General features: G+C 36.2%; 1 protein-coding gene across 1 annotated transcript; it reads left to right on the plus strand.

Moving 5' to 3' along the window:
* Positions 1–5,665: 5,665 nt before the first annotated feature.
* LOC107776873 (protein FANTASTIC FOUR 2-like) lies at positions 5,666–7,132 on the plus strand. Its single transcript, XM_016596816.2, has one exon. It carries the CDS (start codon positions 6,001–6,003, stop codon positions 6,841–6,843), a length of 843 nt encoding a protein of 280 aa, XP_016452302.1. The 5' UTR covers positions 5,666–6,000; the 3' UTR covers positions 6,844–7,132.
* Positions 7,133–14,768: the final 7,636 nt, after the last annotated feature.

Genomic DNA, 14,768 nt, shown 5'->3' on the forward strand with positions numbered 1-14,768 from the left:
CGCTTTGCATATGAAGAAGTAGAGGCCAGTTGGTGAACCTGACCCTCGAGGTCCTGGACCGCTGCAGGAAACCAAGCGATAGTTGCACCATCAAAAAAGGATTATATTGATAAAAAGTCAAAACCAAGAAAGGAAAAAGGGAAGCAAGGTGTGAAGTTATTTACGTTTCATATTTCATTCCTCGGGGAATGGCATCCTCTAAGCAGGAATCAGGTCCGAGGTCCTGACTCGGATAAAATGGCTCATCCACCTTTGGTCTTTATCCTCATTGATGCTGGAGAAAAGAGATTTCAGGGATCGGCATTGTAGTTTTATCAAACCACCTCGGTACAGTCGAGGTTTGTACAGCCTGATTAGGTGGTCGAGGGTGAAAGGTATCCCCTCGACCTGACTCGAGAAAAATCTGATCAGGTGAACAATCCGCCAAAATAAAGGGTAGATCTGGCCAAACATCATTTGGTATCATTGGCAGAAGTCGAGAATAACTGGGTCTATGGGACCTAGAGCTGGATTTGCTGGGCCCAGCGTGAATGGGTAGGTGTACACACTTAAGTACCCCGCATTATGGGTAGTGATGTCCTTTTCCGAGGAAGGAATCACTACGTCTTTGTCACCCCAGTTGCAATCCTTCTTTACTTGCACGAGATCGTCCTTGGTTATCAAACAAACATATCGAGACATGGGCTCGCATCAGCCTGGAGTCAATACAGGTTTCTCGATCTTGAAATTAGACGTTATTTTGCATGGCGGGGGAATGCACTTCTCAATATGAAGGGGCACTACTGGTTTGCCCTTGGTCGATCAAGAAGATGGAGAAGAATTTTCCTTTTGGGGAACCGATTTAGAAGTCTTGGCCATTATAATATGGAAATTCAAGAAAATGGAGAATGTTGATAGTGAAGAAAATGATGAATTCAGAGAAAGTAAAAGAGCTAATGAGACTTTGGAAATTATATGAGAATAAAGTTTGCAAGAGTGTGAAGTTTATCAATTTATAAAGGTCATTTAAGCGTGCTGAGGAAGTTGAAAAGCCGACCGTCAGTCACCTCCAATTTATAACTTTGGAAATCGCACGAAAAACAACCTTTCAGTCACTTCAGCCGCTGACATCACGAGATTGACATCAGGATCAATGCGTCAAAGATTAATTCATTTGTTATCGATCTATTTTCGAGTTCGAGCAAAGTATTCACTCGACTGCTAAGCCCAAGGGCTACCCGAGTTCGAGAAAATTCTCACTCGGGGAATATAAAAAAGCCTAAAGGCTAACTCTATCTCAAGTTCGATCAAGTGCTTGCTCGACTACTAAGCCCAAGGGCTATCCGAGTCTGGGAAAATTCTCACTCGATGATTATCTACGAAGCCTAAAGGTAAACTTTATTTCAAAGTCGAGACCTTGCTCTCACTCAACTCGGATTCAAGAGTCCCGATTTCCCGAGCTCGCAATAAATCAATTTAAGCTTAGCTCGAGGATTAGCAAGAATCTTAAGAGGTATTATATTGATCGATTAAAAACTTAAGGGTTTATTATGTCCTGAATCTGGTATTTGGACTAGTCGCTAAAGTCATACAATCAGATTTTCCACAAGTAAAGACGGAATGAAATTCAACACGAGCCAACAGGGAGACAAAGGATCCTTTTATATTTACAAGAGATGGTTGCAAAATATAACTACAACATCCGCTAAGGGTACTTACACAAGAACAAAGAAGCAAAGAACAAAATCCAAGAGCCTAATATACTTTTAAGACCACGTCCTCGAGAGCGTCATCTTCGGGAACCTCCTTCCCGGGGACCCCATTTTGATCTTTGGAAACGTTTGTGTGCCCAAAGAGATTTAGCGCAGAAAGCCCTTGATAAATGTAACTATGTCTCCAGCAGCGAGGGTTGAGCATTCTGTTGAAATTTTGAGCCATAATCCGTTAAAAAAAGAGCAGCAAAAGAAAACGACCACAAGATGTAGCCTCACCTTCTATCACAAGAAAACCCAAAAAAGGTCATGAAATGCACGAGCAACGATCCAAGAATGTTCTTCCTTGGTACATTGTTCTGGTGTGGGATGCAAAAGTTAGTATATGATAGTGCAACCTCATTCCATGGAAAGCAAAAGGAATGAAGTGCCACACCAGGTTGAAGTTAAGAGAGATGAGCAGCAGTGTAAAGTTCGCGTATTTTCTGGTGCGAGAAGGATTCGACGCCCTTCTCTCATTGTCTCAAATCGAATATTTGAAAAGGGGAGTCATGGCATAACTGGTAAAGTTGCTGTCATGTGACCTTGTGATCGTAGGGTCGAACCATGGAAATAGCTGATTAAAGAAGGAAGCAAAGAAGGGAAAAGATCAAAAGTAGGTGAAGATGAAAAAAGTACAGTTCTTTGCTTAAAAGAGCAACCTCCTATTTATAGAAAGTTGGCGACAAATTCACGGCGCAAGTGGCCGACCAATGCTGGAGCACATTTAATATTTTGGGGAAGCGTGTTGACATGACATTTCCGATCACTTCAAGAGCCTACGTCAAGGTCATGACGTCATTATAAGAGGTTCGAGAAAATCGAGGTTCGAATCATTTCTTATCATCTTACTCCAAGAAACGCGGGGACTACCTATATACAGTCAAAATCATATGCCCCCGACTTAAAGGCTCGAGGGGATGTCCTGAGCCCGAGTCCGGGTAAGATCAAGTTCGAGCTCGAAGGACCAGGCCTGAGTTCAAAGGCGAAGTGCGATGCATACCGAGGTCGAGTATGTTCGACCCCGAAATAGTACCGTTGTGGATTTGTACTAGAACGAGTTAGATTCCTACCACGTCCCCAAAGGCATGACGCAAATCTCGGAATGTGATTTTATTATTCCGTACTAGGCGGTTAGACAACTATACCAAGAATATTCCTTACTGTAAATGGAAATATTCCTTATTTAGGGCTCCCCTATTATATAAAGGGGACCCCAATCATTTGTAAGACATCTTAGAATCACTGAGAAAAGAATATACGCTTTGCTTTTTTGCCTACTGATCATCAGCATTGCCCTTTAGCTCCATTGTTCTTGCTTTATTTTTATTACTTAATTGTTCTTACTGCCCTAATCTACCCCGAGGTCACGGTTACTAAGTAACATTGGTTTGATTCATTTCTACCTTTCATTTCTACTTCGTATTTCTTGATTATTAATTGGTATTGGACTAAATCACATATCTTTAAAACCACTAATCAAATTTAATTGTTACTCGTATTTTCGAGGTAAACAAATATCATAATGGGCGTGGTGCACGAGTATTGGAAACAGACTATACAAGTGCACAAATGGTTTTTCTCAGGAATGCTATTTAGCGATTAGCCAACACTTATTTTGTCCTAAATTTTTAACTTCAAGACAATTCAGGATATTTTTACTCTGAAAAACTGAAATTCAGGACGCACTGGCTAATTTCTAAATAACAACTCTTTAAACTGGCTATCTGATGTCATTTCCACCGCTTACTTCGAGAAACTGGTAAAAATTATACGGGGCGACCAAACCATTTAACCTATACCCATTTTTTAAAAACTTTTAAATTGTACCCACCTTTTAAATAACTTCAGCCCCCTTTCTCCTCCTCCTCCTTCATTTTTTTTTCTTCTTCTTCTTTCTTTTGCTGTTGTTGGTGCTGCACTAGAATGTGTGGTGGTAACATTCGCTTGCTTGTTCATGTCGAGAATCAATAGCAGTGTGAACTTTTGCATCGCAGAAAGGCATGTGTCATTGAAGGTTGGGACTTTAATAGTATTTTTATATAAAAATAAATTCTGAAAAGCAATCCATGTATAACAATTTGCTTGTGCCAAAGGATATAGCAGACATATGTTTCCAAATGTCGATCTGTCGAAGAGAATTCTTTGAAAGAATAGTTGTTTGTCTCTCAGAATACACACATTAAGAAGAAGAAAAACAAACACACAAACACTAGAAAGAAAAGAGAACTAAATAATTTCAGCTCTAGAGCTGAAGTTCGACAGTTACAAAACAAAAACTTCAGCTCTAGAGCAGAAGTTCGCCAGTGACAAAAACAAAAACTTCATCTCTAGAGCATAAGTTTGCCAGTTACAAAACAAAAACTTCGCCAGTTACAAAAACAAAAACTTCAGCTCTATGTTACAAAACAAAAACTTCAGCTCTAGAGCTGAACTTCAGGCCCGGCTACTAGAATGCCGAAGTTTTGCGTGATTGTCTTTGCTACTTCAGCCCTGTATGTTGAAGTTATGTGAAAAAATGGGTACGTTTGCAATTTTTTTTACAAAGCGGACATAAGTTAAAACGTGACACAAAAAGCGGGTATAGATGCAAATGCCCGAGAAACTGGTTCATGATTCTTGAATTTGTTTCTACTCATTGGAAGAAAAAATTTGTGCTAGTTAAATTTAATTGTCCAAAATTATCTATGAAAAGTTTTAAATTTTTTACAACAGAATGAAAAACTTCGAACATGTAAAGTTGATGAATTATTAATAGACGCAATGTTTAGGAAGTAAAGAATCTTGGTTTGCATTCTCCTCATGTAGTGGCAGAATAAAGAAAATTCATCCTCTTTCGGAGTAATTCTTAAAATGGCCAATCAGATTTTATCTATTGAATAGAGGCTTAATAGCCAATATCTATGTCTTCTACCCAAACTAACAAAAAGAGAAAAAGGAAAAAAAGAGAGGACTAAAAACCAAGAGAAACAATGACCAATGAGCTTCGTCCAATTTCAAATTATTCTAGCATTCCACTTTCTTCGACTTTTTCTTGTTCCTTTCGTCCGTATATTTTGTAGCAAGAGTAAAAGCTAACTAAATAATTCTAGTGGCCTCAAAAGTTCTGTTTCTCCTCTTTGCAATTAGATCACCCTATTTTGCTAAAAAATTAATCATTCATGTTTACATGGAATGGTACCAATTTATCATTGTTAAGTAGACAAATTAAGTTGAGGATGTGTACTATAGTAGTATGATTTAGTGAAAAGTATATACAAAAATATATGTCATATATTCACTAAGTTGAGGTATCCCTTCCTCGCAACTCTGGCCAAGTTTTTTTGTTTTGTTGCCTTCTCATAGTAAAAAGTGTCTATCAGAAATAATTTTTTTATCTGTACAAAATAAGAGTAAGGTTTGCGTAAACACTATTGTCTCCAAACTTCACTTGTTGGATTATACTAGATACGTTGTTGTTTGATGAAGTAGTAAAGAGTATAACAATCCAATTGGAAAATTGTGATCATGAAAGTATTAAATATAGCACAACAACGTAATCACTCTCTCAGTTTCATTCTATATGATTTTATTTTCTTATAATTCTGTTTCAAATAGAATCCACGTTCCCATGCTTAGAAACCATTTACCATTCAATTTCTATTTCATTTTTAATGCCATGCTTTTATAACAACATAAAATTTTTGTTTCTTTCTTAAACTCGTGATCAGTCAAACACTGCCACATATGGGAGAGGTAGTGCTACAACTACGGGTTCGATCGAACCCAGTAATTTTTGTTTAAACTTTATATTTGTATTGAAAAAATCATTAAATATGTAAAAATATTTAATTGCGAACCCAATAATTAAAACGAGCTAGGATTCGGTGACAAGATCAAAACCTGTAACATTAAAATTCTGGCTCCGCCTTTGCCCGAATTAGTTAGAACATGAGTTTTAAACCACTTGACTGTAGCTGACCAATTCTCAAGCTGGTTACTTTTTTGTTCCTATAAATTCAAACTTGCTCATTCACTTCTCTTTCATTCAGTGCCTCTTCCTTTATTACCTAGTCTTTACCTCCACACTTAAAACTTAGTTGAGCAAATCCTTTTATTTTTTCCCTATTATTGTTCAGTCAGCCAAGGTCGTTTAACATTTAATACTTCGTAAAATCTTTATCGTCATTCTAAACGTACGGATTCATAAAAACCCAGAAAAATTCACACGAGCGAATCCCCTGTTCTTCCTCTGTTTTCTTCTTCTGTTATAGTAATTGTTGAAAACAACATGGCCTCAGCTTCCATTCTATGTCAAGGGATGCAATCTTGCATGGAAGCACAACTACCTGAAAAGCATGTCCTAATAAACAAACTTTCTCCTCCAACGTTAATCTTTTCCCAGTCTAAGTTTAATATGTTTTCCCAAGAAGCAGAAGCAAAAAGAGGAGTAGAACCGAATGAAGAGATTTGTGTTCGTTCCAATGACTTGCAAAACCAGCATGGCAATGATAACAAGGGTGGATGGAGTTTCTTAGAGGCTTTGGATAGTGCAAAAAAAGATAATGCAGAAAATGAAGTCTATATTCACCCTTTAATGAAACGCTCTTCTTCCAGTACCCTTAGCCCCAAAAGCTTGGAGATGTGCACAGAGAACTTAGGAAGCGAAACGGGTAGTGACATTAGCGAAAGTATCGAGGAAAACTCTTGTTTCCTGTCAGAAAGAGAGAACTCTCATGATGTTGGACGATCAAAACGTCGAGAAATTATTAAAAAACATTACCGGATATCTAGTTTTCCTCCTCCTCTAACTTCACTAAATGTTGTTCAAGTCAGGTCTCAACGCGAAGGCGGTCGCTTAATTTTGAAAGCCACAACATGCAAATCTTGCTTCCAAACAGAACGTGCTGATGGCAGACTTAGACTTTCTTTGTTGAATGATGGTATTAACACTCATATTCCTGATAGTTATGAGCAAGCTGAAACTCAAACTGAAGCGCAAGTCAATGAACATGAAAATGTAGGAAGTGAAAAAGGGGTAGGAGAGTACGTAAGACCAAGAAAATGCAAGGAAAGTGGGAGTAGGATCAAAGGGATTCCAAGCTGGGAGCCATTTTGGGTTGCCATTTCCTAAATCCTACTAATAAGCTTTGTCTTCCCCATTATTGTTGCTACTAGTCTATTTAAGCTTTTTATTTTGTTTTCCTGTCGTGATTTTCTTATGGTTGTCCGTATGGCAGTTTAATTTGGACCATCTCGAACGCCAATCAAGGTTATTTGATACTAGTATATTGTCCGATCCGTTTGTGGTTGCGCAACTTAATATGCATTAACTTTGGCCCGAATGTCCAAGCTGTTTAGGTATTAGTAAGATTTAACTTTTTATATAGTGATCGTGCAAAGAATATTACATTAGAGTAGGTAACCTATCTCATATTCCAAGTCATTAGACGCCGTGTCACAATTTGAAAAAATGTGCAAATGAATAAATCACTATAACAAGAAGTGGTATCATTTTCTATATATATCCTCAATATTTTCATTTTTCTTATTAGTGAAAAAGTTCGATCAAGGTGCATGTCCCTGCCATTTATACTGTTGATAAGTGGTCCTTGTAATTTTCAGTTAAGCAACTTGATAGTATAAAAATTACTATAAATGTATAAAAGTTGAACTTTAGCTGCAAGTACAGCTCGACACATGACTTTTAGGACGATAACAATATCACATGATACTAAGTACTCAAATTCCATTCGTCATGATAACATGCATGGGAATGTGAATGGGCCTTTATAAAATCATGTTATTTGAAAGTTAGTTACATGTAACTTTATATAGCATAAAAACATGGTGAATGATTAGTTACAGCAGACAAAATTACATTGATAGAGCAAAATTTCTTCACACTATCCATATATAAAAGTTACACTCCATTTACTTGGACGGTTGGACCAACTTGGCCTCCATATGTAGCAGAGGTATTAAAATTAAAGAAATAAATATTTGAAGAAGACAATGGGATTCAACTCATAGTATATATACATGACAAAATATTTTTTACCCATAATTTTTTGACGAAGGAATGTCGATTGAAGCTAGGTGGTTATATATGTCTATCTTCCGACGAAGGGGTGTCTAACTTTTACTCAGATAAGCATATGTTTACGTCTTCGAGGAAGACAGAAAATTGCAAACAATCAATACAATCTGCTGACCTTCGCAAATTTTATCAGACCAAATAGAGTATCAAAATGAATATTTTATACTTTGAGGTTTCTTTATGACAATAAAGGAAAGCTCTTAATGGAATTGGTTAATGAGAAAGGGGAAATGCCTAACTGGTGATTTCACTTAACCATTTGCCAAACTATCAAAATCTTGTAAGTATTTCAGCATTTATGCCTAATTTTCTACTTTCAAGCATATTGTTGATTTTGTTCCTTGTTCAAAATTAGACATGGTTTCAGCATATATATAATGGGTTAACCTCTCCTGAACAAAAATCTTAGTAAGAAGTGAGGAATTATTTAAAGATTAAGTTCGTTGCACTAGGCATTCCCATCATCTTCCTTTCGAAATCACATTCTTTTTCACAAAGTTAAGATTTGTACTAATTGATAGGATTATGACATTTGTATCAAATATATACCATGAATCCATTGTTACACTGCATCTTCTTTCTCAACTTTGGTTTTTCTTGTGTTAGGAGCAATGCATCTAAAACCAATTGGAATATATGACTTGAATTGTGACTGTCATTAGTCACTTCCTTTCATTGATATACTTATTCTAGTTAAGCATTCTGCTTTGGATGTCCCCTGAGATTTTTGATTTTCAGCGTCACTTCAGTTTAGGTCGAGAGAAACAAGATCAGCACACAATTTATCAAGAGAAATTTGTTGTTAATTGGGCATGCAAATAGGACCCTCTAATCATTGTTGTGGGACTGATTGTCTCACCGGTCCCCTCGCTTGGTGGTAGCAGTGTCGTAGCCAGAAATTTCATTTAGGGTGTTCAAACTTAAAATAAGTAAAAAAAAATTCTAATAAAGGGTGTTCAATATGTGTTATATACCATTAAAATCAAATATTTTACTCATATATGCAGTATAATTTTTCGATAAAGGGTGGTCAGTTGACCAGCCTTAGGGTCATGTACCTTCGCCCTTGGGTGGTAGTGTCATCCGACATCGTTTCACAAAAAAATTCAAATAATTACATCAACAAATATTAGTACTATATTCTAATCCAAATAAGTTGGGGTCGGCTATGTTAATTCTCTCTAACCAACTTTGTCCATTTAATATTTTTCTATAAAACCTTGTGTATATAAAGTAAGATACGAAGTAAAACCTTGGAATCCCTTGGACCCAAACTCGTGTACAAACCAAATTATAACAAATAGTTTTAAGATATTTAAGCAATATTCGGTATTATCATCTAACAATTACATTTGAAGATATTTAAGCAATATCAATCATGGAGGACACCAAAGAATTATCATGCGCAAATTATGTCGAGGTCGTACGGCCCAGTCCAATATATTAAAATATGCACTGCTGGGGGGTCGAACGGCGCGAACCATAAATGCATCTATTTACTACCGAGACGCTCGGCCTGATCCACAAATAATAATTATTTTTAAGAAAATACAAATTTCTCATTTATAATCAAGTATCTCATACAAATCTTCAAGTAAGTGGATATAACCTTCTGTAATTCTTTTATCAATTTATAACATGACTTAAGTGATTATATTAGCAAGTAAGGACGCAAACATTTTCAAATATGGCATGATATGGGTCCTAAACTACTCGGGCAATAGCATAATAGTAGCTATGTACGGACTCCGTCACCTCGTACGTACGTAGCCCCCACAAATAGGTACAAACATTCATTTAATTCACCTATGGGGTTAATTCCCTCTTACAAGGTTAGAAATGAGACTTACCTCGTCTCAAAGCCTACTTCCCAATTCAAGAATGCGCTCAAACCTCCTAATTCGATGCCAAACGACTCGAAACTAATCAAACATTACATAAACTAATCAATTTATTCTCATAAGTTCATATTTTCACTATTAAAGTGATTATCCAACCCAAATTACAAGATTCCTAAAATTCACCTCCAGACCCACATGCTCGATTCCGAAATTTTTTAAAGAAAGTCGTTACCCATAACTTTAGGAACATAAATATATGATTTTTACTAAATTCCATGACAAATTCCGTGGTTAAATCGCATTTTTATTTAAAAATTAGGTTTTTACCCAAACTCATGATTTTTACTAATTTACATGTTATAATCTACCCATAAACTATGTACTTAACTCACATTGTGTAGAAATTACCTACCTCAAAGTGCTAAGTGAAATCCCCTATCTAAGAGCTCCAAGAATCACCCAATAATGGAAGAAATGAACTAAAATAGCCTACGTCCTGTTTTTTAAAAAGTTTCTGCCTAGGTCTGCCTTCTTCGCAATCGCGGAAGAGGCCTCGCGATCACGAAGGCAAACGGCCCAGGCCCAGGAAATTTACCCATCGCGAACGCGAAGAATGAACATCGGCCACCCGACATGAACGCTGGCCAGGTCACGCGAACGTGAAGGCTAGAGGACTCAGACCTCCGCGAACGCGATCCTGCGCACGCGAACGCGAAGGGAAAAATCTCCCCATCCCACAGTACCCCAAATCCTTCATCGCGAACGTGGGCGTCTGACCGCGTTCGCGAAGAAGGAAACCAGAAGTAGAAATCTGCTGTGTTTCAACTCAACTCCGGGCGGTCTGAAACGCCCCCCGGGACCCCGTCCAACTACTCCAACAAGTCTATAAACATAATACGGACTTGTTCGAACTCTCAAAATGCGTAAAACAACAGTTAAACCAAGAATCACACTCCAAAACCAAATTGAATCAAACTTTGAACTTCAAGTTTCTAAATCACTCCGAACGCGTCGAATCATACTTAGACTACTCAGATTGCCACCAAATTTTTCGCGCAAGTTTTAAATGATATTACGGAACTATTCCCCATCTCGAAATTTCATTTGGACCTCGATATCACCAAAACCTACTCCAAACCAAATTTAAAGAACTTCAAAAACCTTCAAGAACCAACTTTCACTATTAGGCACCGAAACGCTCCTGGGTCACCCAAAACCCGATCCGAACATACGCCCAAGTCCGAAATCATCATACGAACCTATTGGAACCGTCAAATCCCGATTCCGAGGTCGTTTACTCAAAATGTTGACCGAAGTCAAACTTGGCTTTTTAAGCCAATCTTAAGGAACTAAGTATTCTTATTTCAACCCAAACTTTCCCAAATCACGATCCAACCATCCCGCAAATTATAAATCAGTAAAAGCAAGTACGAAAAATCTCATTTAGGGGGACGGGGTTCTAAAATCAAGTGGCAGGGCAGTGGTATCCATCCTAAACAGGGACCGGTAAAAATCAAGTGGTCCATCTAACTTTACCATCTACGTCTTTTTTTCCCCACATTCTGTAAAAGCTAACAAGGAATTTGTCCGTTTTCCCCACCTACATTGATCTATGAGCCTTTACTTCAAATTATCAGAAAGTCTTTCTCCTGAAATGAGAAAGAGAGCAAAATGTGAACTTAGTTTTGCACATGCTATAATATTGTACATGTCAGTTAGCTGTAAAAGTCTTTGGTCTGCTTTTGAATTGTCCTTAAGAGTAACGGCATATAATTACCAAGGATTTTCACATGCAGTTACCCTTTCAGATGGCAATTGTTACCAGTTTACCAAGGATTTTCCCAAATATTCACATCGTAGTAACCTGAATTTGTCTCAAGATTTTTGACCATTTAAAAAAATAAGAAGTTATTTATTCGTAGTACTTTTTTTCTTTCTTCAGATTTTCCTTTCCTATTCCGGCTTATTAATCAAGTGAGATGTTTAAGGAGAGATAAAAGATAATTTAGATAAATACTCTTTATAACATTCTAGGCAAATTTCACAAGGGCAAGATCATATAAAAGATGTTAGAAATTTAAGAAAACAAGTCTAAGAACCTAGTGACTTGTTTTAAAATTGTGCATGCCTAGATCCAAAATAAACAATATCGAGGGAGAAAGCTATCATATATATATATATATATATATATATATATATATATATATATATATATATATATATATATATATATGGGATATGGAAAAAGGAGCGAAAATGCTGAGTCCTGAGGTGGTGGAAGCAACGTCCTAGGCAAATCCATATTAGCAAAACATGAAAAACTTATTAGAAATTGAAGGAAGCAAACCTAACAACATACTGACACGTTTTAAAATAATACAAGTTCGAAGGCACAACTAGGGTTCTATCTACTGGTTCAATAGAATTTGATAGTTTGTCCAAAATTTTATATTTTTATTGAGAAATTCGCTAAATATATATGTATAAATAACTTATTCAGGACTTAGTAAGTTACTTTTATAAAATTCAGAACTCTTAAAATCAAAATTATGGATCCGTCAGGTTAAACTGTTATACTCATGATGATCAAGAGTATGACCGGAGTTGGTATTAAGTAGTGAAAGAGGAGAAAGGCTACTGCTTGGCTTGCTCGTGTTATTCTATTTTCGCCAATGTTTCTGTTCGCAAAGCTAAAATGGAATCAACTCCCAAACAGAAACATGAAAAAAGGGCAGCCCTAAGTTCCTGCTATGTGTGGGGTTCCGGGAAGGGTCAGACCACAAGGGTCTATTGTACGCAGCCTTACCCTTCATTTCTGCAAAAGATTGTTTCCGCGGCTTGAACCCGTGATGTTCTGATCACATGAAAATGAAATAAAAAATTTGCAGCCACAGTTTCAAACTATGACGGATCATTAGTTTCCAAAATGAAACAGTTAACCATGAAACCAGGGGCGGATCCAGCCTATTGAAGGTGGGTTCCCGTGAACCCAGTAGCTTTTGCATATATCTTGTATATGTATTAAGAAAACTCATTAAATATTCACAAATATTTGATTGTGAACTCAGTTACTTATTGTATATTTACTTAAGATCGTTATAGGAACCCATAAGTTTTAAATCATGGATCCGCTTGAGACTAAACTTTTCCAAATTAATCAGCGCTAAACAAGTCAACAAAAGTCATAGATTAATGCTGTAATATTGAATTGGCGGCCTAACAATTGAAAAAAGGAAAAGGCATAAATATCCCATGAACTTATAGTTACACACTTCAATTTTCCGGTGTCCAATGACCTTTCAGGACCTTTTCGAATTGGAATAAATACACCCTTAAGTAGTAACGTAGAGGAAATGTGTTCACTCTCTTGGAAACATGTGAGAGAGAAGAAAAAAAAAAAAGCTTAAAACTGATTTATATGTGCATAAAAGAATTTTTTGGCCACCCAAAAGATATTTATTAGTAAATGTCCGTAATAATCGAACAAGTTACTTTTAAAAAAAACATATTATAACAAATAACATTGCACTGGCAATATAAACAATTTTTATATATAATATCAAGTTAAAGTCTAAAAAGAATAGTTTCCCATTCTCGTGTGAAAAAGGGAATTTTGTACTCACTTAGTTTCATTTTATGTGTCGTCACACTTTCTTTATATATATATATATATATATATATATATATATATATATATTTAAAAAATATGAGGGAAAAATTGATATTTAGAAGTAAACTTATTTTAAACTTCAACTTTTATTTTTAATGTCATATATTTATAAGGACAAAAATGTCGTAACATATCCAACCAAGTACCAAAATCCGCGGAAGATAGGTAAAAGTACAGGATCCCATAATCTACCCAAAGCTGACTAAATTTGGAAGTTGATGAATAAGAGCCGACGCTTTTCCTTTAGCATTGGCCCCTCAATCTTTGAGTCAGTGGGAATTCGGAGAGATTACTGTTTCAACTTTCTGAAAGTCCCTAGATTTATATGCCCTTACGTGTCGAAATATGAGCCAAAGTATCCACTATTTCTATAATTTTAAGACTACGTTTCGTGTTTCTATTGGCTATAATTTCTGTTTCTCTCACAAAGTACACCACACACTCGTCATAGGTTTCTTCTGTATGATGATTGTTCTATAGGCTTGTAAAACGTACATGTAATAATCAAAGTAAATCTAGGTCTCCTTTCCCCACCCCTTTAAAATTATACTACGTAATGTTCGGGCTAGCTTGTATTTACTTACGTATTTGTTATCTCTTCACCAATATAAATATGAGATAATTTGTCTATCAAAACTTAAATGACAATAAATTACATAATATTTTTATTGTTACTGAGATTTGAATCTAAAATTTTATAATTCTCAATTCACTTTATTAGCTCCGAGGTCATCGTTCTTTTTGTCATGCGTATCGTTTTCTTTCGCATCAGCTACGTCCGAACTTGTACCATTGTCTTTTACAAGGAAATGAAGGACGATAATTTTGGGAGAGACCTATCTTTCTAAGAAATGTCATAGGACAAAGATTTGCTAGATCTTCAACACTGTGGTCACTGTCGGAATGTAATGGCTACAGTTGGTTGCGAGCATCAACTTACTCTTAAGAAAAAGAATGTCTAAACTTAGCTCTTTTCCTTTTTCATAATCGTGATATTCGAGTTAGCTTGCGATTAATATTATAGGGATAACTTAATTTATTCATCAAGATTTAGACAGTTGAGAAAAAATCACATAATGTATTTAGTTGCTTGTGATGGATATATGGTTATGGAGAAAATTATTTATCGACTCCTCATTTGTTTGCGCTTAATGAAGGTCTGAATCTTAATCATTCGGATCTCATATATTAAGTGCGTTTATTTTTAAAATCTGGACCTTAATCATTAATTGTGTTTTTTTTTGTCACGACCCGAATTTTCCGCTGTCAGGATCGTGATGGCGGCTACTCTTGAAAGCTATGCAAGCCAACAGATACATTTCTAACGCATTAGTTATTAATCCAAATAGTAATAAATAATAGCTAAAGCTAAGCAGATATAAAGTGCGAAAGTTTCATAACAGTTCAAAACTCTAAAACAAGGCTACCCCAATGATCTGATGTCACAA

Source organism: Nicotiana tabacum, chromosome 8, assembly GCF_000715075.1.
Source record: "Nicotiana tabacum cultivar K326 chromosome 8, ASM71507v2, whole genome shotgun sequence".
NCBI classification, from domain to species: domain Eukaryota; kingdom Viridiplantae; phylum Streptophyta; class Magnoliopsida; order Solanales; family Solanaceae; genus Nicotiana; species Nicotiana tabacum.